General features: G+C 50.7%; 1 protein-coding gene across 6 annotated transcripts; it reads left to right on the top strand.

The window, feature by feature from the left end:
* The first annotated feature begins 155 nt into the window (after positions 1 to 155).
* On the top strand, positions 156 to 23,354 carry SETD4 (SET domain containing 4). Of its 6 annotated transcripts, none has more exons than XM_061570986.1 (11): positions 156 to 387; positions 2,065 to 2,102; positions 3,042 to 3,130; positions 3,621 to 3,733; positions 4,585 to 4,796; positions 6,786 to 6,950; positions 7,817 to 7,991; positions 18,050 to 18,131; positions 18,721 to 18,801; positions 19,583 to 19,697; positions 21,293 to 23,354. In XM_061570986.1, the coding sequence occupies exons 1-11, from the start codon at positions 174 to 176 to the stop codon at positions 21,848 to 21,850; spliced, it is 1,842 nt and encodes a 613-aa protein (XP_061426970.1). In that variant the 5' UTR covers positions 156 to 173; the 3' UTR covers positions 21,851 to 23,354. The 6 variants fall into 6 exon arrangements, with proteins under 6 accessions (XP_061426970.1, XP_061427012.1, XP_061427004.1 ...); XM_061570994.1 differs by having other exon boundaries at positions 265 to 387; positions 3,042 to 3,126; XM_061571028.1 differs by lacking the exon at positions 21,293 to 23,354 and having other exon boundaries at positions 7,817 to 7,855; positions 19,583 to 19,668.
* The last annotated feature ends 701 nt before the right edge of the window (positions 23,355 to 24,055 follow it).

Raw genomic sequence — 24,055 nt, 5'->3', positions numbered from 1 at the left:
GGGGGGGAAGAGGGGGTGGGGGGGGAAGAGGGGGTGGGGGGGGAAGAGGGGGTGGGGGGGAAGAGGGGGTGGGAGGGAGGGTCGTGACCCGGATGCTATCGTTTCTTGGGTGGGTGGGGGAGTGGGGCGGTGTGTGTGTGTGTGGGGGGGTCAGGAGTCAGGGGTCACGCATCATGGCGGGAAGCGCCGGTCGCACTGCGAGGAGGAGACGACGGCGGCGGAGGTCGCAGGCCACCGCGGCTGGTTCGGCCACGCCGGCTTCTCCCGCGGCCACGCCGAGGCCGAGTGGCGCGCCCCTGGGGCCCGACCCGCGCCACGTGGAGCTGCGACGATGGATGCGCCGGCGCGGATTCGGCCGCTGCAGCCTGCAGGCCGCGGTGTGGCCGGGTGCGTGTGCTCGCCGCGGGAACGTGGACAGTTTACCGACCCCCCCATCTCACTCTCTCCCCGAGCAGCGGATAGAGCATGGCTCAGGCCAGGGGCTACCGTCATAGCATGTACTGTACCCCACTGTCACATACTCTACTGTACCCCCCGCTGCCACAATATACTGTACCCTCACTCAGCATATACCAGACTGTACCCCACATTGTCATCGCATTTACTGTACTGTGCTCCCACTGTTATAGCATGTACTGCACCCCACTGGCACAGACTGTACTGTACCTCCACCGTCACAGCATATACTGTACCCGTACTGTACTGTGCTCCCACTGTCACAGCATGTACTGTACTGTACCCCCACTGTCAGCATGTGCTGTACTGTACTCCCACTGTCACAGCATGTGCTGTACTGTACCCGAACTGTCACAGCATGTGCTGTACTGTACTCCCACTGTCACAGCATGTGCTGTACTGTACCCGAACTGTCACAGCATGTGCTGTACTGTACCCCCACTGTCACAGCATGTACTGTACCCCCACTGTCAGCATATACTGTACTCCAACTGTCACAGCATGTATTGTACTCCCACAGCATGTACTGTACTCCCACCCAGGAAGGTGCCCTTGTGAACACGCGCCTCCTCCTTGTGTCTACTCGCAGCCCTTTTGTCGATCCACTGCAGGATGACGGCGTACGCTCGCCTGCGCGAATCGTTGGGGGGTGAGGGGGGGTTGTTAGTGAAGGCGGGAAGCAATAGACGCGGTCGTGTAGAAGTACGGTACAACTGTGCTTGCCGTCTAATCAGGAAGGTCCAACCGAGTCTCAATCAATACCTCTTCTAGAGGGTCCTGTCAAGTTTCGCAATCGGGAGCGAGTTTGGTTTGTGTAATGCGAATTCAATAGTTTGTGGGTAAATTTTCAGCATTAGGATATTTGCCAATACCAATTACAGTTGTGTAATTTTTATTTTTACCATGGGTAGTACTCAGAGGAAATTCCATGCAGAACAGGGGACGAACATACAAACTCCACACGCCAGAGTTTATGCGTCGATAAGAGGTGTTTGGGTTGAGTGAGCGACCTAGGATGGCTTTTATATAACAGCGCTCCAGACACGTGTGAATTTCCTTTCCATAATATATTGTATGTTTAATTCTAAAAAATGCAATACACCTTTTCTGAGAATTATAAAAATTGTTCTTTTAAGTTATTATTCAATTTAATCCAGATTTGTTACATTTTAAATGTGTTTAAAATATTATCCACTTAAAGTGACTCGATAGGTCGTATTCTTAGTTTTTTCGGTAAAGTCACGTAGGTAAAAAATGAAATTAAAATTAATAAAAGTAATAATAGAAATAAAATAATAAAAATCACGACGTTTCGGAGGCAACACAAGTCTCCGTCATCAGGTGGGACCGTCACAGCTAAAATTACTGCATCAAGTGAGGAAAATTCCAAAAGACCAGCCCTTAAATACAAGTTAAGGGGGGAGGGGCTTATCTGAATCCTTGCAGTCAGGAAAGCTTCAAATCTAGAATCGATATGTCGTCCTTGTAAAACAGAATGCTGCTTCACGTGCCTCAATGATTGTATTTAATCTGCTGGTTAAGTAGAGTGATTGACGTGTGCTTTGCGAGCAGTTGAGGTGACAGCTTTGTCTCACCTTCTCTTTCCAGACACAGGGCGAGGGCTTATGGCGAGGAGACATTTCCAGGTGTGCTCTACCTACCACGCAGTTCCTATTCTTTCGAAGTTAATACTGTTCATGTTCATAATCAACGTTTTTGGGTTAGATCGCGTTATTTAGAAATGTGTCGTAACCCTCCACCACCCGACACGGCCAATCAGCAAAAAAGTGTCACTACTTTAGCCCATCGGTGTGTTGAAGCGTGAAACCACAACATTTACAATTTTTGAGTACGACGTTTCGCTGGTAATTGCATCCAGCATCATCGGGCAATTCGCCAGAATGGTGAGGCTCTACTCTTGCTCCATGTTGTTCTCCACAATTTTTTTATCACAATTGTGCCAATCGGCATCACGTCATTAGGATCTCTTGCACGAGCGATGCAACGCTTCATGAAAGGGAACGTCCCGTGGAAGGCGGATGTCACAGGGGAAATTCTGAGATCCCTTTAAGTGACCTTTGGTTCACAGAGTATGGGGCAACACTTTCCCATCCGCCTTGCAAAAGTTAGTACAATGTGGCGCGTTACAGTCGAACTCCTATTTTAAATCCTCAGAGCTGGAAGTAAGCGACATTAATCCCAGAACCAAATTTTATGTGGAAGTTTTTTTGTACAGACCTTGGTGGCCGGGCTGAGGCCATCAACTAATACCACATTAAGGCCTCGGTTTAATCACAGGCGGCTGCCTGGCTTGGAACATAGAATCTCAAAAGTACCTGCTCAGCACTCTGACCTCTGAACCACCCGGCCTCCATGCAGAGTTCCTCCAGACCCGTGTGTCACATAGCAGCATGCCGCAGACACGTGACAGTGTGTTTCATACGCAGCACGTATCACTGTGTGTCCCGCACCTGTCACGCGTGTGTATCTTAAAACATTTTAGAGAGTCCTCAGGCTCGTTCGTGAGGTGAATGACCATTCACTGAAAATGACTTCACCCTCGCTGCCTTCCCTTCCCCTTGCAGCCAGGCGATGTCATTATCTCTGTTCCTGAGCGATGCCTTCTCACAGCCAGTTCCGTGCTGGACACCTACCTTGGGCGCTACCTACGTGAGTGAGTCTTCACAACACTTTCCAGCTAAGGTTGAACGCTATAATACATTAGCTCTGCCCTCTGTTCGTCTGTAATGGGGTGGCGATTATAACTCTTTGTAAAGATGATCCAGTTTGAACCAAACCTGACTATGAAGTCACGTTGCATTCGTGATTTATCGCTAGAAAACCGGCCACATTGATCAAAGGGTTGTCCACAACCTGCAACACTAATCAGCGATGGAAGGACTCTCCTCGGCATGCTGTCGAGGGGAGTACTTTCTTCCACAGCGTGTCCGGCTGAGGCACCCCCACCCTCCCGGCAGAGCGATTATCCAAGTTCCCTTTTCGCATGGCGGCCTATGGACGGACGTATCGCTTCCTATGCGTCTGGTGTGAGCACTACTGTTATTGTTCATTAAATGCCTGTGAGGGAAAACACACATTGGTAAGTTACGTAATGCGTATTCGTCTTCGTTTTATGAATGTTGACTATTATTTGTGTGTTGCAGGTGCAGTGGGAGTGTGACTGCACTGCAAGCGCTGTGCGTGTTCCTCATCTGTGAAAGGTTCTTCTCTCAAAGCAAGACCTGCTTGCCTTTGGCGCGTGATGGGGACCCCGCCTGTGAGTAGCGAGGGAGCGATGCGGCTCCTGAAATTGAATTTGAAAACTTCTTCCATTGCATTCCTCGTACATGGAGCAGGGTTAACATCTCCTTGAGATGAAAAATCCAATCGGAACTACCACAGAGCAGCGAAACTCTTCACAAACACCAACGATTAGAGAACGGCCTACGGAAGCGCATAGCACAGGGCTAACTCGTGAGATCCCTACAAACGATGTCGGTTCCATGCAGTAGAGGGCAGCATAATCTGGCAGCAGGTTGACTTGATTGGTAACACTTTTACCGCAGCGGTCTGCAACACCTGCTTCAGTCATGGTGGTCGCCCGTCCAAGCGTCTTCCAGGCTCATCTCTGCTTCGCCTCCGAGATATGACGTGATCGGGAGCAATCTGGTGATTTGACCATTTGCGTTTTGGGTCTATAAAGCGTTTAAATACTCCTTGTATTGAGCTCAGTGAGGCTGTCCTGGGTAAATGTCAGAGGTCGCAAACGGGTTTTGATTCCTTACCCGTACCCGGCCGCACCAGGGTCGCAAATGGGTACCCGTACCCTACCCGATACCCGGCTACCCGTACCTATGAACTTGAATTGTGAGAAGAGACAAGACTTTGGAAATGAGTGACAAACAGTGACGCACCAGTGACTCATGGCCTACCCGTACCCGTACCTGGCCGCACCAGAGTCGCAAACGGGTACCCGGCTACCCGTACCCGGCCGGGTACGGGTAGCCGGGTATCGGGTAGGGTACGGATATCAGGTACCCGATTCCAACCTCTGGTAAATGTGCAGCGCTGATCGAAAAAACTGAAATGAAGTGCGCCGACTCGTCGTGTGCATGCGTTTTCCGACAGTGCAGCAGCACAAGCAGCCGGGACAGTGGGGCCCGTACATCGCCGTGCTCCCTGCGTCGTACTCGTGTCCCGCGTACTTCTCCAGCGAGGAGAGGTCGGCTCTCCCCGCGCCCCTCCGTCAGGAGGCCGAGGCTCAGGTGGCAGCGCTACTGCAGGACTGGCGGGGCACCCGACCGCTCGTCCGCCTGCTCCAGCCGCTCTTCCCAGAGCCCGTGAGTGAGCACCAGGGTCAGGATTTTCAGCTATGTCAGTCAGTGGGCCGCATGATAAAAATGTGCATGTGGTGTAGGGGACCGGGCGGCTCAAATATCAAAACTCTTGAGCCAGCACCGCTGATAATCCTGAGTTTGAAAGCTGGTTTCAGCCACCTATGATTAAACTGGGTTCTCAAGTGAAATGAGTTGATGGCCACAACCATGTCACCAATGACTGTACAACAAAAACTCACGTTAAATGTGCTTCTGCACTTAATTTGGATAACGTCTAGATTTGAGAATGAAAATATCGCTTTTACTATATGCAACGTACAACTGAAATTCCAACGAGAAACATTTTTTACTGTCTCGGACAGGGGTGGGGAACCTTTTTTCTGCCAAGGGCCATTTGGATATTTATAACATCATTCGCAGGCCATACAAAATTATCAACTTAAAAATTAGCCTGTTTATATTTGGTCAAACATGTAATTAACTCACACCCCTAATGCGATGGCTGGAACTGCTTCTCTTTGGCGAGGCGTGTGATGTTAGCTGGTATTGATGATGTTGCTGCTACTCGCAACTGCTTTTCCAGGTTTGCTCCGAGATTTATTGAATTTCGAGTCCTGCCTGCGGTTGCCTTGGCAGGGCCACACCAAATGATTTTGCCGGCCTTATACGGCCCGCGGGCCGGATATTCCCCACCCCTGGTCTAGGATATAGTTCAAAAGTACATTCAATAAAATATTAGTTGCAAAGGTTTTGTTCAAAAGCACTAACATTACATGAATACGCATTTTAGCTGCTGTGTCAGGTGTAGTTTCCAAGCACTCATAGTAACTGAGTATCACATCCCATTGCATATTAAAAACGGACTGACGGGTACACACCTCTTTAAATGTAAGATGCAATCTTAATCGATGTTTGGGCACAGCATAACCACACAGCAGAGTTTCCAAATCCAGTATTTACTCCTGCAGCACAGGGTTGAAGGGGTAGCCCAGTTTTTAGCACACTATGCTATAAACCCGGTAAGCTGAGTTTGATTCCATGGCATGGGTATCTTCGGCGGCAATTGAAATGTGAACCTGTCGTGCCTGCCATCCCCACCTTCCTTCGTCAACCTGCAGTGGCCGGTGTGGTGAAGTATGGTCAAACACCCTACATGCAATTGGCAGGTCGTCATCCAGCGGTGAATTGATAGGGCTGTACATTATTATCGTAAACTATTTATTGCAACACATCGTTGCGGGGATTTTGAAGTGCATCTTACATTGCGACAATTTAAATGTGGACTTGATAGACCGGATTAACTCGGTGGTGATGTTGGTCTGCGCCCTAACACACACCCCCTGTGTGGAGGTTCGTCACCGGCGATTCTTGGTAAACGCCTTCAAGATTAGGCGAAGTTTGAATATTGTTGTCATACCTGGGGTGGAGCACACAAGTAACTACCTCACACTGTGTCATAGAATTTAATGTAAAGCAGTCAATTTGAAGATGAGCCAACACTCACCCCAGTCACTCACTCGCCAGCGGTCAGTCGCCTCCTCGTGACTCTTCTATCGCTACTACCATGGTCACTGTTCCCGTAAACTTTGCTCGTTCATTCCTCCACCAATGTAAAGGATTTTGATTTAAAGCTTTCGTGACTGCAGGGATTCATCTTCTTGGTTCTTTCAGTAAAGTCACGTAGAAGGAAAAGAATAAAATAATAAAAACGAAACATTATTAAATAATTCTCACGACGTTTCGGCCACAACGCAAGCAGCCGTCTTCAGGTGGAGAACAGGTCTGTTCAGACTCTGCCTTCTCGACAGACCTGTTCTCCACCTAAAGACGGCTGCTTGCGTTGTGGCCGAAACGTCGTGAGAATTATTTTATTATGTTTTATTTTTATTATTTCCCTTTTACGTGACTTTACCGAAAGAACCAAGAAGATGAATCCCTGCAGTCACGAAAGCTTTAAATCGAAAAATAAAGACATTACTTGCGTGCGCGTAGGTGAGTCGCGTGTTCTGCAAGGACGCGTTCCGCTGGGCGTGGTGCAGCGTGAACACGCGGGCCGTGTACCTCCCCGCCCAGCCCTGCCCTGCCCTGGCCGGGGGCACGGGGAGCCTCGCACTCGCACCCGTGCTTGACCTTCTGAACCACCACCCCTCCGCAAAGGTCAGGAACCTGACAGTCCCCAACTGACATCAGAGGGGGAATCGGCCACAGGTTATTGACTGTGCTGTATCGCATGACGCTGCGCTGCATTACCACGTTCACACAGCAGTTTCGCCATCAGGGATCAAAGTCAAAGTTGTCATTTAGCCTCGGGCTTCATTTCTCACTTCATATTTTCCGAGTTACTGAACGACTGGAGTAGCATACTTGGCACCCAGTTTAACACTTTGGCTTTCGTGACCAATATCATCCATAATTTCCATTTTTTTGGGTTAGATCGTAAATATATAAATGTGTCGTTCAACCCGCAACCACCCGACACAGACAATTAGTAAGCTTTGTGATGTACACAGAATATGCCAATTCGTTACTAGTACAACAAAGTGGTGGTGGAGAGGAAAGCCACAACATTAACAATCTGAGTACGACGTTTCGCCAGTAACTACAACTAGCTTACGCGATCTAATCCAAAAAAACTTGTATTACTTGGCAACCATTTAGTTTTCAGCGGTCGGCTGACTTTATGAATTGGTTTTCCGTGTACCAATTTGCAAAGCTTAACCTAGTCACGAAAACTTCAAATCTAGAATTAAAGCTTAACCTACTTTGAAAATTAAATGCAATTTCTATTTTGAAACTTTTTATTCAGCAAAAAAACAGAATCGGTAGCACGGGACTAGTAGCCGCAACCATAGCAAGAGGTATACTTCATGTGGTGCGTAGTTGCGGACATATTCTCCGTCGCCGAACCGGACAATTGAAGTCAATACCTTCTGAGATGTTAGCGTTTGGCAAGATGAAAAGGATGCACTTGCGTTGCTAAAGTGCCCTGCGGCGCATACTCTCTCTGTGTGGCGGTGTGGCAGGTCGCGGCGGGGTTCAACGAGGCGACGCGGGAGTACGAGGTGCGTGCTGGGCAGACGCACGCACGCCACTCGCAGGTGTTCATTTGCTATGGGCCTCACGACAGCCAGGGCTTGCTGCTGCACTACGGCTTCGTATGCGATGCCAATCCCCATGACGTCGTCTACGCCACTGTCGGTGAGATCCGGGGGCGTCTGGTACTTGCCGTCACCACTGACAGGGCACCCAGCAGAGGTCGCAACCGGGTACCCGATACCCGTACCCTACCTGATACCCGGCTACCCGTACCCGGCCGGGTATGGGTACGGGTACCCGTTTGCGACCCTGGTGCGGCCGGATACGGGTACGGGTAGACCGTGAGTCACTGGTGAGTAACCGTTTGTCACTCATTTCCCAACGTCTTGTCTCTTCTCACAATTCAAGTTCCTAAAATCAACCCACCCGTGCCTGCAACATGGCTTCATCCCAGAGGTCGCAATCGGGTACCCGATACCCGGACCCTACCCATACCCGGCCGGGTACGGGTAGGGTATGGGTACGGCCAGGTACGGGTACCCGTTTGCGACCCTGGTGCGGCCGGGTATGGGTACGGGTAAGGAATCAAAACCCGTTTGCGACCTCTGGCACCCAGGCTCGCCCAGAGAGACCACCCAGGCCTGCCTACTCTGCATGTGACGTCGCTTGGCGTTACCGCGTTCCGCTGCTCGTTGCCGAGGTTTGCCGTTCGAATGCGACGGGCCACCCTGGTTAATAACGCGGTGCATGTTAAACCGTAAAATGCTACATGCCGTCTGCTTCACCATGGGTGTTAGAGATCCCATGGTGTTATTCGAAGAAGAGTAGGCGATTGCATTGCCGGTGCCACTGTCTAAATGTTGACGAATCTGAAACATTCCACCATACATTACTGAATTTGAAAACGCATAGCAACGTCAGCCCCTCGTGCGAAAACGTCGCAGGATCCCTCCTGGAAAAGGGTCTTGAGACTCAGTGAGGCTTTCCTGGGTAAACGAGCATAAATCGCAATCATAATAACATGGAGAAGAGGTCTGACATTGTTCACTGGCCATAGAGTACTCTTTGGTTCTTTCGGTAAAGTCACGTAGGTATAAGATAAATAAAATCACCTGATGACGGACGCTTGTGTTGCGCCCGAAACGTCGTGATTTAATTTATTTTATTTTATAGCTACGTGACTTTACCGAAAGAACCAAAGAGTATGGATCCCTGCAGTCACGAAAACTTCAAATCTAGATTGACCATAGAGTAGTTGCTGCTGCTGCTGCTGCTGCAGTAACCCTCACCATGCCGCAATGACCAGGAGCGTTTGCCGTTGCACCGTAACGAAACGCCTCTCGCGATTCGCAGATCCCATCGTGTGTTTATTTTGTGGAGAAGGAGACATATACATCCGATTATATTACACTGGTCAACAAAAAAAAAAACATTTTTTTCTGGCCTGGACTTTTGCAGCTGTTTTAGACTATCTTCTTGGTTCTTTCGGTAAAGTCACGTAGAAGGGAAGTAATAAAATAATAAAAATAAAACATAATAAAATAATTCTCACGACGTTTCGGCCACAACGCAAGCAGCCGTCCTCAGGTGAAGACAGGTCTGTCGGGGAGACAGCGTCTGAATTATTATTTTTTTACTTCCCTTCTACGTGACTTTACCGAAAGAACCAAGAAGATGAATCCCTGCAGTCACGAAAGCTTTAAATTGTTTTAGACTAATTTCAGGGTGCTGATTCCAAATCTAATCTCAGATTTGCTCTATCACATCTCATTTTATGCGATCGGCATACCCCATTTTCATTGATTTTACCCGAAATGAACTCTGTCACTTATGATTGCAAGTTGTTGCGAGTCAGTGACTGCTTTAGTGTTAAAATATGGTGCTGTGTTTTTAGGATAGTGTGTTTATAATATCATTTTATGTAGATATCCACATTTATTTAATATTTTTCTTCTGCAGTTTTTATTGAAAATGCCATATTTGATATCTCAAAAACCTGATGTGATAGACAAAAACTAATGCCAGATTTGGAATCAGCACCCCAAAATTACCTTAAAACCGTTGGAATACCTTATGCCAGAAAAAGTGTGTTGACCAGTGTTATTAGTGATTGGAGAAAAGGCACACCCAAAAGTCAAGTTCTAAATTGAATCCTATTTGTGTTCAGCTGCTGATGAGTGCACGGATAATAGGATCTATCCACACCCTCTATATCAACGCGGATAGGAGCCTGACTAATAATTAACGTTTTTGGGTTTAGATCGCGTTATTTATAAATGTGTCGTAACCCTCCACCACCCAACACGGCCAATCAGTAAAAAAGTGTCACGTTGACAAAAGACAAATAGTTCACTGCTTTAGCCCACTGGTGTGTTGAAGCGTGAAACCACAACATTTACAATTTGAGTACGACGTTTCGCTGGTAATTGCATCCAGCATCATCGAGCAATTCGCCAGAATGGTGAGGCTCTGCTGTGTCTCCCGTTCTTATATAGAGCAGCAGCAGGGTGACGTCATCATTAACTCATTAATTCGTCAGGTGCAAAGATTTGAGGGGGGGTTATTGTAATTATATACTAGATTAGTAAGCAGGCTATTGTTACGATGCGAGTTGTAGATTAGTATTCATTTGGCATGCGTTTTATTGTGATTATGCTACATTAGTAGTCAGTTAGTGTTTGTTTCCCTTATAAGGAATTGTAATGTATCTTATTTAATAATACACTTCCAGGCCGCACTAAGCCTCACTGTATTCTCCAGGCAATGGGGCCACACTCAGCTGTTACTGCCACACAATTTAAGAGACTCCTCTACTTATGAACACTCGATTTACGAACTTTCATAGATACGAACAAACCTGTCCAGTTGTCTGTTCGGATCGAGAGTCGTAAGTTCAACCGCCGCGCAATGCATAGCGGTGGTGGCATCTACATCTGCAGAACATGAAGAACCAGTAGCATCTACATTTACAGGAGATTATACAAGTGTAGTATTCTTGAATGAGACCGACACTTCGTAGAGGCCACACGCTTTTATTCCGATAACACTAGTCCTCAGGACTCACTGGGGAGACAGTCCCACACACACAACCTAGGGAGGTACAGCCTCCGGCTCTATTCTCATTTCTCTCCTTCCCTAGCCTCCAGCTACTCTGTTACTCTCTTCCCTAGCCTACAGCTACTCGGCTACTCTCTTCCCTAGCCTACAGCTACTCGGCTACTCTCTTCCCTAGCCTACAGCTACTCAGCTACTCTCTTCCCTAGCCTACATCTACTCAGCTACTCTCTTCCCTAGCCTACAGCTACTCAGCTACTCTCTTCCCTAGCCTACAGCTACTCAGCTACTCTCTTCCCTAGCCTACAGCTACTCAGCCGACTCAGTTCCAGAGGGGTGGCATCCTTGAGGCTTGGGGGTCCAGGATCTCCGGCTCTCCTCCTTCAGCTTCTCCTCCGATCGACCCCTCCGCTCTCCGGGAGCCGTCTTATATATCCCCTCTCTCTGAGGGGCGGGGGTGTCTCGGGCCCTGGCTCTCGCCAGCCCCCTCCCCTCAGAGCCGTTCTAACCACCTCTCGTCCCTGTCAATCCGGGCCGGTCCAGACCGGTACGTACCTCTCCCCTAGCTTGTGTGACCTGTGTGACCTGTGTCAACCTTGGTGTCAACCCTGACCACCACATCACCCCCCCCTATACAGCACGCAGCCGTCCCGGCTGCATCACTATCCACATCCCAACCCTAACTCGCGAACCAGGAATTCTGAACACGACAATAACAATGCGTGAGCCTCAACACAACAATAACAACAACAGAACAACAACACAACTATCCCCGATAATTTACCCCAACCCCCCTGTACACAAGAACACCGCGGACACACCACACCAACGAACAAGGTGACTCGAACACCCAGGCCCCGTGAGGAGGCAGTGTCTGCGACAGGTCTCAGGAGAACCTGAGACCCTTCGAACGAGTCCGTGTGGCGGGTCCATCGCCAGAAGCCAGCGTTCCTTGCGGAGGGTCAGGAGGGGCCAGATGACGGGCGTCCGGCACGTTTCGAGGCCCCGGGGACACAGCCCGTGAGCCGTCTTCCTGCTGGACAGGCGGCCGGCTCGCTTCCCGCTCCTCTGGCGAGACCACCCTAGGTGGACTCACACCTGCAGCATCCGAAAGAGTGGCAGGGGGTTTTGGAACAACAAGGGGGTCACGAGGCCCCTCCCCCAACCTGCCGGACACGTCACGCGGCCGGCCCCTGCGAGATGAAGGTGTGTGAGTGCGTGGTGCGACATAGGGCTTCAGGCGCGAGGGGTGCACGTACCAAGAACGCCGTCCGCACGCGACCCTAACACACTGGTCCCGAACGACCCGAACAATGTCGACCGGCCCCCGCCAGGGCCGCAGCAATTTCGATGACGTCGACAGCGGCACCTGCGGGCAGTGCAGCCACGCCTTATCCCCTACCGCCCATTTATACACCGTAACCCGGCGATCATACAGACGCTCATTGGCCCGTTGCCTTGCCCTGGAATTTTCCTGCGCGGCCACCCTCGCCTCGACCAACTTCCGAATATTGAACTGAGTGTGTTCGGACAGTTTCGAGCGAGAAGCCGCAGACTGGACCCGCAATTGCACCTCCACGGGGGGGTCGACTTCCCTGCCGTACATTAAGTAGAAGGGCGAATAGCCTGTGGCCGCGTGAGGCGCTAACCTATATGCGGCCAGAACTCCGGGAATCCTCAGGTCCCAATCCAACTGTGTGTCGTCTACCTGATGACACAACATAGAGGTAATGGTCCGGTGTAGACGTTCGACCATACCATCGGTCTGCGGGTGGTAGGGGGAAGTCCGGACCTTCTGTGTGCACAAAAGGTCACAAACCTCCCGCAGAAGATTGGACGAAAAGTTCTTTCCCTGGTCGGTTAGCAGCCGTTCCGGGGCACCCTTATCCAGGACGTAGCCCTGGAGAAACGCCTCCGCAATGGCTGCTGCCGACTGGTTGGGGAGGGGCCAGGCCATAGGCCAACGGGTGAAATATTCAACCCCAACCAGCAGGTACTTATTTCCCCGAGCGGTGACAGGGAAGGGACCCAGAATGTCAAGAGCCACCAACTCATTAACCCGGGACACCTGAATGGACTGAAGGGGTGGGCAAGCCGCCCTAGCCGGGTGTTTCCGCCGCGCACACTGTGTGCAACTATTCAAAAGGTCGGCGACATCGCGCGCCATTCCCGGCCAAAAAAAAATCCAATTGCAGTGTAGCGAGCGTTTTGTGAATACCTAAATGCAGGACGCGTTCGTGCGCCGCCCACACGGCCCTGCCCCGCAGAGCGGTGGGGACGACGATTCTGTAACGCCCCGAGCTGGCGTCCAATGACATGAGGAGACCCTCCCGCAACCTGACAGTACCTACCCTTTCCTGACAATCTCCCCCTCTCTCCGCACGACGGCGTAACCTGAGGAGGGAATTGTCTTCCATCTGGAACCGTCCCCATTCGTCCAGAGGCAGATCGAGGAGTGAGTCGCGAGCGACCAACACCTGCGAGTCCCCCTCGGCGACAGGTTCCCTATCAACCACCCCTGCTGCCGCTGCCAAGGGAGAAGCCGGAGCGGTACTCGTGGCCGATTTGCATCTCCCCGAGCCCATAAAACACGCGCACCCATCACCCGGAGGAAGGCGTGACAAGCCATCCGCGTTCAAATGTTGTGTCCCCTTCCGGTACACCACCGTGAACGTGTAGTCCTGTAGGACCTCAAGCCAACGTGACAGCTGGCCGGACGGCTGGTCTATTTTCAACGCATACTGTAGCGCGGCGTGATCGGAACGAACCGTAAAATGCCTACCGTACAGGTACGGTCGATATTGTTGAACAAACACGACAATAGCGAGCAGTTAACGGCGGGTGACGCAATAACGTTGCTCTGCCGGAGACAGGACTCTACTGCCGTAGGCAATGACCCGTTCGACCCCGTTGACAACCTGCGAAAGCACCGCGCCGATGCCGGTATTGCTGGCATCGGTGTCCAGGATGAAGGGCAACGTGAAATCGGGATAGCACAAGGGAGGAGCTCGGACAAGGGCATCGCGAAGCGCCCTGAACGCCCTGTCTTCCTCTTCCCCCCAATGGAATTTAGCCCCCTTAGCCGTCAGAGCATGAAGGGGTTTGGCAATCGTCGCAAACCCCTCAACAAACCGGCGGTAATAGGACGCAAAGCCTATAAAGCTGCGGACTTCCCCCACAGACGTGGGCGTGGGCCACGACCTTACACAGTCAGTTTTAGCAGGATCGGTGGCTATACCCGTAGAACTGACAACGTGGCCGAGGTACCGCACCGATTCACGCAACAGGAAACATTTCTGAGGCTTAAATTTAAGATTAGCCGATCGCACTCTGAGAAATACAGCCCGCAGTCTGTCCAGATGTTCCTCAAACGTACGGCTGAAAATAATCACGTCGTCCAGATATATAAGACAAGAGTCCCACTGCAGGCCAGCGAGGACCAGTTCCATCAATCTCTGGAACGTCGCTGGAGCTGAGTGCAATCCCATGGGCAACCGGTTGAACTGATAAAGGCCCTGTGGCGTACGGAACGCGGTCTTAGGTTTGGAAGCGTCATCCAAGGGCAGTTGCCAAAACCCCGACAAAAGGTCCAAGGTAGAAAAATACCGTGCCCCCGCCAAAGCATCGAGCGACTCGTCCATGCGAGGGAGTGGATACGCGTCCGCCAGCGAAACCTTGTTAAGCTTCCGAAAATCCACACAAAACCTCAAACTGCCATCATGTTTTTAACAAGCACAATGGGCGCACCCCATGGGCTGTTGGAGGGAGCTACAATGTCTGCGGCAAGCATGTCATTCACTGCCAACCGGACATGTTCCTTCTCTGCCGGACTTAATCGGAACGGATTTTGCCGAATGGGAGCGGAATCCCCCGTATCAATGTGGTGTTTCAATAGATTAGTGCACCCAACATCGAATTTGTGTTTGCTAAAAACATCGGGAAAATCACGAAGCAACATGCGCAGCTTGAATCTTTGTGACTCTGAAAGATTTTCAGCCCCTGAACAGAGAGAATCCATCCATGCCTCATCGACACCCACCTGCGTCCCGGACGCCGGCGCCTCACCGACATGAGCTGCAACGGAGTCAGTGTGCAGCGGCAGCGACGCATGTGCAATGACAGCCCCTCGGTGCACGACCTTCGTCCGCAACCCCGCATTCAGCACCTGAATGAAGGGCTGTCCATCTCTAGGCACAAGCGTTTGTGCACCCACCAGGTCCAACCCTCGCTCGGTCGTATTTGAAGGAGATAACAAAACCCCCGACGTAGCGTCTGCCTCCAGTGGTTTGCGTAACTGAAGCGGTATCAGCATCTGCGCACCCGGCGGAATCCGCACGGTTTCAGACGCCATAGCCGGAACAGTCGTGCAAGCTGTGCGCAGCCGGTTTGGTGAAGGCAGAAACGCCATCCGGCGGCCCGAAGGAAGCTCTATGCAGCCTTTGTCAATCAAAATTTTGATGGGCATCCTCCCCAAGAAATCCGTACCCAACAGACAGGGAACGGCCAAGGCATCGGAAACCAAAATGGGACCAGATAATTTAATGTCGCCAATACAAATTTGTGCAGTTATTTGGCCAATAATCCCCAGGGAACCCCCATTTGCCGCAAAGCAAGGGACGGAGAACGGGGTGAGTGCCTGACATCTCTTTGGTAACACGTTGTATATGAGGTCGGAGATTATAGTAGCCGAAGCCCCCGTATCGACCAACAATCGAAATTGAATTCCCTCAATATCCCCGAGAATAACCGACGAGTCCGTCGCCGCGGCCACGACCCTGTGGGCCAACTCGGACCACTGAACCGCGCGAAGTGGCCCCCGAACATCAGCCCCATTCCGCTCCCCACCCCTCAACGCAACGCGATCTACTGGCGCGCCGAATCGCGGTGTATGAGATGCGGGCAGGGACCGTGTGCGTGAGGTGTCGCGACATGCCTGGGGGTCTTGTGGAGCGGCCGGCGGACGGGCGGACGATGGTGGATGACCCAAAGCCCGGCGCCGGGGTGCAGGGCAACCCGATGCCAGGTGACCCAGCTGGCCACAGTTATAGCACGTGACGCCAGCCAACGCCCGCGGGGGTCCGTGTCTCCCCCGGGTTTCCCCTTGGCGAGGCCGGTCGGCTCCCCTCCAACTGGCGGCCCGCTGTGACGCGAAGGCCTGGGCATCCGGGACCTCGTCAACTCTTGCAGCGGCGCACGCAGCCACCTGCCCATCCCGCTGGAGGAGCAACTCTGTGTGCAGGTAATGTGCCGCCCCCAGCGAGGAAAGGTTAGCTTCATCTTTGACGTGGATGGCAATCCTCAGTTCCCGAGCCAGCAGCAGCAACTTCTCCAGCACGATGGAGTCCAGGCCCACATCGTCCATTCGAGGATAGGCTGCTTGAGCCAACGCCATCAGTGCACTCTGATAGGCAAGAGGTGTCTCGTCCGCCTCCCTCCTCCGACTGGCGAAACGATGTCTAGTTTCGGATGGAGGTCCATACACTAAGGCCATCCGATCGAGGGCCTCCTGCAAAGTGGAGCGTTGCCTCCGTGGAATAAGGAGGAACGTGGCCAAGGCCACGTCGTCCAAGGCGGAAGGCAGGGCTCGGAGAGCGATGTCAGCAGACCACCCAGCCGTCTCGGCATTTGCCACAAAACGGCGTGAAAAAGCAGCCCAGTCCCCCCCCTTTGCCGTGAAAACCTGAAGCGAAGGCAAGCGCTGTTGTAGCGCCGGGATGTAGTCCCCCCTCGAAGACAGCAGCGTCCCAAGTGCAGTATATGAAGCATCTTCCGGCGGCAGAATATCAGACAGAATCGGCGGGCACCTACCCGAAAACTCTGCTTCTCCCGATGTAAGGCCGCAGATGGCGGATGTGACGCGAGCCACCTCTGCCCCCTGACCTCCTGGGCGGTTGACGTCACGTCCCCCGGAAGCGGTGACCCCCCCGGCGGAAGTGACGTCATCCCCGGTGGCCGCATCCCCGGCGGAAGTGACGTCTCCCCCTCCGGAGGTGACGTCAAAGTTTTGCGCGGGAATGGCGCGTTTCTCGGCGGGAACCCGTCCCATCCTTCGGCCTGGTACTCCACCCGGCGCTCCCGCTCCCCCCAGCGTGAGCTCGTCGAGGATGGAGGCAGCGGCATGGAGGAGATCGGCCAGCCGGGCATGGGCTGACTGGATCGCCCATCCCGACGTCGGCGGACTCCTGGAGGGCCCCGGAGAACCCGAGCCCGCCCCCGCAGACCCGTCCCCCGGAAATGGCGCTCCCGCCTCCGGCTCAGCGTCTCCCTCGACGTCCTTCTCCTGGCCCCTGGTGAGCGTTTTCTGTCTTGTCTCCATGTCGGCGAGGTTCTTTGGCCGCTTCTAACACCAAATGTAGTATTCTTGAATGAGACCGACAATTCGTAGAGGCCACACGCTTTTATTCCGATAACACTAGTCCTCAGGACTCACTGGGGAGACAGTCCCACACACACAACCTAGGGAGGTACAGCCTCCGGCTCTATTCTCATTTCTCTCCTTCCCTAGCCTCCAGCTACTCTGTTACTCTCTTCCCTAGCCTACAGCTACTCAGCTACTCTCTTCCCTAGCCTACAGCTACTCAGCCCACTCAGTTCCAGCGGGGCGGCATCCTTGAGGCTTGGGGGTCCAGGATCTCCGGCTCTCCTCCTTCAGCTTCTCCTCCGATCGACCCCTCCGCTCTCCGGGAGCCGTCTTATATATCCCCTCTCTCTGAGGGGCGGGGGTGTCTCGGGCCCTGGCTCTCGCCAGCCCCCTCCCCTCAGAGCCGTTCCAACCACCTCTCGTCCCTGTCAATCCGGGCCGGTCCAGACCGGTACGTACCTCTCCCCTAGCTTGTGTGACCTGTGTGACCTGTGTCAACCTTGGTGTCAACCCTGACCACCACACAACTTTTAAAGCTATTCCCCATGTTTAGTGTACACGCCGTACAACATGTTTGGAATCGACAGGAGTAAAAGTTGGACTTAAAAACAAATCGAATTAAGGACAGACCTCTAGAACCTAACTCATTCGTAAGTAGAGTAGTCCCTGTATGTATGTTGAAGTTCTTTCGCACCGTACGTAGCCAACCGTGCATAATCGGAAGTGTGGGGGAAGGACAACAAACTAAACACAAATCAGTTCTAGAGAAATGAGTTTAAAATGTGTGCGGCTCTTGTCTGTGCAGACGACGTGTTGGGTGTGGCGTGTGGCCCGAGTACTGCCGCTGAGTGGAAGTTGACCCTTCTGCAAAAGAGGGACCTCACCAGGTTAGGCGCCTCCTCCATTGACCTCACCTCGCAAACCTTTACCTCACCTCACCATCCTCATGAAAAGCCTCGTTTCATAATGCTTCACTGCAGACATTTTCAAGTCCTCGGTCCTGAGGTGGCCGGGTGGGTCAGATATCAGAGGGACTGAGCTTCCACCGCTGAGATCCTGAGTTCCAAACCAGGTTTTCAAGTGGAGTAAGTTTATGGTCTGAGCTCGATCACCAATGATTGCACAAAAACACCATGGCATTAAAATGTAGGTCTGTAGTTAATTTGTCGAAATTCCAATTGTCGTCATTCAGAATCTTGGCTTGACTCGTGCAACAAATATTGCCTTTTTTGGAAAGTGCTGCTTCCTCCGAGTGCGTGAAGATGAAGCCACTCGAGATGTCAGAAGCAGTTCTTTGACAGCTTCAACAGGCCGCTCTCTAACATGAAGCGGATCACTGCTGTGTGAGACTTCCAAATGGATTCTGCATCTCATGACGTAATGCCAATAGCACAAATGTGATAAAATTGAGGAAAAAGACACGGCGCACCTTCAAATCCCATGTTCCTCTCCCCTGTCCTCCCGGCCTTTTTCTAGGAACCTGACATTTGGAGTGGACGGTCCCTCGTGGAGGCTGCTCACAGCCATCGGGATTCTCTGTCTTCCTGCGCACAAGACGTAAGCCCTCGCCTGCCGACCCATGGTCATCTCCACGCATCGCTTGTTTGACGGTCACATGCTTCTCTTTGAATCTTCATGGGTTTCACATCCACGGATTTAATGCCTCTCCGTCGCACCCTGCAGTTGCACCGCATGTGTACGCTCTCCGATTTAAACTGCGGCTAGTAAAAAATTCCGGGAGGCTCAACTGGTACACATGGTTGAGCTTCGAGCCCCCCCCCCCCACCTCTTTTATCCCCGCCCACTTTTAAATGGCCATGCCCACTCGACAACCAGCCCCACGGCCTCCTGGCTCTGCCGTTGGGCCCCACCTACTGCTCATAGGCTCCCGCCCCACTGCTCGGGTTGCCCTACTCTTTGTCCGCAATCATGAGCTGAGCACGAGACCAGAAAACGTTAAACCGGCGACAAAATTCAGATTTTTGCAAAAGCTTTAGGACATTTGGATAGCCTCTCTGAAATGAACGGGACTGTCCCTGCCTTCATTCGCAGGGATGTGGTGGTCCCATTGGGCTGTGTGGGTGTGTGGGGAGCGGTTAGCACGCTATACTACGAACCGATTATCTGAATTGATCATGGGCCTCCCGTAGGTCGACTCGGCATCAAATGAGTACCTGGCGCATGTGTAAACATCGACGCTGGGGAGACAAAGGCGGCCGAGCGTGGTGTTGGCCACCCGCCGCCTTGTGTGCCGTGCCGGCCTTCATAAGTATTCACTAACAGCACTTGCCCCAACAGTCTGTTAAGGCTTCACGGGGGATCTTTGTTTTTGCCCCAGCCACCTGGTCTCGGATGTGATCGTCGGCCGAGGGAGCATGCAGGAGGAGATGCAGGAGCTGGCGCTGAAGCTTTGCTGCTGCATGGAGCAAGCACGGAGGATGACCATCGCCAGGGTAACGTGTCTGTTGGCGTGACACACTCTGATTATACTTTGTAACGTACACAGGTTTTTTTTACATTTCAGGAAGATTCAACGGTGCAGGAAACCGCAAACAAGCGGGAAGGCATTCAGAACAGATGCCAACAATTGGCCAAGTTTTGTAGTCCTATATGGGATACTAGCTTTCCTACCCGGCGTCGCCCGGGACTTGGATTCATCACACCCGGCCGCCTTTGTCTCCCCAGTGGCGATGTTCACACACCACACCAGTTACTCGTTTGAGGCTGAGTCGACCTAGGGGAGGCCCAGTACTGGTTCAAATAATCGTCACCGGTGGTGGCCGTGAGCGGGAATCGAACTCGGGTCGCCGGGTTCGTAGCGCAGCGCGCTAACCGCTACACTACACTGCGTGACGCTTCCACATGCGCGGGTGACATGACATATGTGACGTCATAGCTCACTTGCCGTGCAAAAAATATATGCATTATTGCGCTCCCCCCCCCCCCCAAAAAAAAGAAAGTGTATTTTTATAATGTTTGCATGGTGTACAGTCTGGAAAGTACCCACATGGCAAATTTCAAGTTTGTTGCATGTCGGGAATTATGTTAAACATTTTGAACAGGCACACATAATCACAACTTTGCCTTTTATATATGTGGAGATTTGGCAAACTCACAGCAATGCTCGTTTATATGTGTTGAGATGTGGTCGCTTTGTAAAACCACGTGTTGTAAATGTGTGCCATCTGAAGTGTTCCTGATCAAGCCTCACTCTTCTCTCGGCATTCTGCTCTCTAATGGCTGCAGAACAGATTAGTAAACGGTCAGGTTGCAGCGATATGGCGATTACATCGTCCGTTTGTAACATATTAATATATCGTGATTCTTGTCGCTTTCATCCCATATCTCATTTCCTGACCAAATATATTAGAAATAACAATGGCGTAATCTCTATTAGCAATTCATTTAGCGCTTTCAAAAAGGTTTTCCTGAATAATTGACAGCATGATCATGACATGAACTTCCTCAGGGGATATTGACGATTTTTCTGTATCTGACAGCATGTGCGCTCGTAGCGGTGCAGATTTTGTCTATAGGCGAGAGCACAAAATGGTGCCACCTGAGGTAGCAAAACTGTAGTCGTATCCTTTTTATCTACACGACGAATGTGAGTTAATTTTACAACCCGCTCGTTTCAAATGGTTATCACATGATCCCCTGTTATTGGCCACGTGAAGAAATTGGAACCACGCGTGTTTTGCCACCTCGGGTGACACCAAAAGAGGGAAATATCTCGTCTGGGCTCGTGGACTATTACCATCACAATGATTAGAATGACACCAGTTGAAGAACGTTTAAATAATATTAATTTGTACTGGAAGTTCAGCAAAGAAAAAAAACAATTGTAAAACGTGATTACAAACTGTAGGGATACTGATTTTGCAGCAATTTTGACGTCATGTAAATTGATAGGATATCATGAGAATTCCACCATTGTACCACGACAACCCTAGAGCAAGCAGAGCACGTGCTGAGGGGCTCAGCGATTTGTTTAGCGCTGTGAGGTCATCACTGGGTGTGTGCCTGCCATGGTTTTGTCTCACGACAGATGTCGCCCGGCTCGGGGGAACCATCGCGGCTTCTGCTCCAACTCCTGACTCAAGAGCTGTGCATCCTGGTCTCTGCTCGCAGTGCGATGCAGCGTCAACGGCAAACAGCACAAGTGACAGCAACCACAGAAACAACCACAGATACAACAGCAACCACAGATACAACCAAAGATACAACCGTAACCACAGAAACAACCGTAACCACAGATACAACAGCACAAGCAACAGCAACCACAGAAACAACCACAACCACAGATATATCAGCACAAGTGACAGCAACCACAGATACAACAGCAACCACAGCTACAACAGCAACTACAGAAACAACCGCAACCACGGATACAACAGTAACCACAAATATAACAGCACAATCTACAGCAATCACAGATACATCAGCAACCACAGCTACAACAGTAACTACAGATACAACAGAAAAACCAACCACAGATACAACAGCTACATATGCAACAGCACAAGCGGCAGCAAGAACAGATACATCAGTAAAAGTGAAAGCAACCACAGATGCAGTAGAACCAATGACAGAAGTAAAAGATTAACCAACGTCTTTGGCAACAGCGTCCAGTCACTGTATTCAACTTTTGAATCGTTCATTAAATAGGATGGCTTATATTTTAATTTCAAAGGAACATGTCAAGGAATGTGTGAATTGTTGTGATTAAGAGTTACAATTCGAGAATGGATTATTTATTCAACATTGTGGTGAATGAAAATGCAGGGGTGGAATGATTCCATAAAGGCGCAGTGGTGGCAAGATGTTAACTACCTCACCTGGTATGCAGGAGGTCGTGGTTTCGATCAGGACTCAAACGTCTGTATATTTGGAGTTTACATTTCTCTCTCCGTGATGGTGTGGCTTTTTATCCAGGTCCTCCGGTTTTTCCCTCCACATTTATAAACATGTGTTTATAAAAGTATTTGGTTGCTATACATTTCCACACGATACGCCACTTTTTTCTTGCTATCATTTGTGGCCAGGTCGCTTCTCAAAAAGAGCTACATGGCTCCGTGGACCTGAAACTGGTAAAATAAAAAGAGTTGTCCACAGTTGTCATTTTATATATCGTATATGAACAACAAATTTGGTGAACAATTCAGTGTCGGTGTGGTGTGCTTAATCAATATGATTGAAGTACTGTGTGCTATCATTCCAATAGCACTAGCTAAAACTTGTTCCTGCTAAACTGAAGTCAGTTGTGGGGGGGCTAGAACAGTTTTGGCAACCCATAAAATATTTACTCGCCCAGTACAGATCTAGAATCGCACGAATCAAAATCTTTCGACTGGAGGAATCCGATGAGCTATGAAGCTCTTTTTCACATGCCTAGTAGACATCGTTCTGGCTGTAGCTACTAGTATGTGTGTTGAACTTTGTTCGCACCGTACGTAGCCAACCGTGCAAAAAGGAGGTGTGAGAGAATGAAAGCAAACTAAGCAAAAAGCTGTTATAAAGAAATTCGTTTTCAATTTAGATTTAAAAGTGCATATCTCCAGTGGCTTTCTAATGTCAGAAGAGCGTTCCGGACGGCCGCAGAAGCGCATCTGAGACCGTACGATGCAGGTGACCGTCTTTGTTCGATGGTTAGCTTGAAGTCGCTGCGAGGATAGCCAGGTGCCACCTACTCCAGTCTGTGAGCAACAAGGGAAAGTGAGCAATTTTAGCCGTGGTTTATTTCCGGGGAACCTTTTTGCCATTCTCAAGATGATAAAATAATGAATAGGCTTCCTGGCAAGCAGAAAGGGTAAAGTCTATTCACCGTGGTATATTGTCTGTTCACCCCACAATCTTCCAAGTGGGGATCATAGCCCCCTGCACCCCCCCCCCCCGCGCCACCTTTGTCTGCATGTGTCTATGGTGATATTTTTGTTTTTAATAAAATTCAGGAAGTACACTGCGCTGTTCTCTGTGTGACCACGTGGGAGGGAGGATTGACTGCCCGTTGTTGTTGCTTCGGTGTTTGCACTGTTTGCTTGCATGCTTTCACCCTGCGGAATATTGAGATGCTCTTCCTGTTTTAGGTGCTCTTATCAGTCGGCAGCCATTGTCTTTACACCATTGGAACCTCATTTGCCAGTAAAAAACATGATAATTGTTTTTTTTACCCTTCTATCTGGCACAGGTGTCAGTTTTGTTGCCAGATAGAAGGGTAAAAAACTAATATTTTTTACTGGCAAATGAGGTTCCAATGGTGTAAATGCTTACCCCGAGCTCTCATACTCTGATGGTGCATTGTCTTTGAGTTGTGCGCCTTTTGGTGTCATCTGGTCCAACCCATGTGAGACTAGGGCACTAGGCTCTAAGGAAAGCTGTCTCGGGTGTGGACCAATCAACTTCAAGGAGAGAGCATACATTATCAGAGTTATGTTTTTTGTTTGCATTATGGCTGCAGGTATTGTGGTCTATGCAAACATGACTCCTTGTAAAAAAAGGTGTCAGTTTTGTTGCCAGATAGAAGGGTAAAAAAACAATTATCAGCCATTGTCTTATCTTACTCCTCTTTGTTGTCTGTAGAGCATAAGGCCACAACAAGCCCATGCCATGCCGGACGACCTTTAGCAGCTTTCTCTGCTTCACCACAAGACAAGGCCCCTCATGGTCTTTAGTTGGTTTTGAATGGTGCGTCACCAGGTGGTCTTTAACCTGCCCCGCGGTCTTTTCTCTTGTGCCCACCGCAGAGCAGTTTTCGCAATGGACTCGGGTTCCATTCTCAGCACGTGTCCCAGCCACCTGAGTCTTCTCTCTG

This window comes from Lethenteron reissneri, chromosome 6 (assembly GCF_015708825.2).
Source record: "Lethenteron reissneri isolate LAM-NWPU_2019-01 chromosome 6, ASM1570882v1, whole genome shotgun sequence".
Taxonomy (NCBI): domain Eukaryota; kingdom Metazoa; phylum Chordata; class Hyperoartia; order Petromyzontiformes; family Petromyzontidae; genus Lethenteron; species Lethenteron reissneri.
Note: the sequence above shows the minus strand (reverse complement) of the source record. Positions and strands in the feature narration are given on the sequence as shown.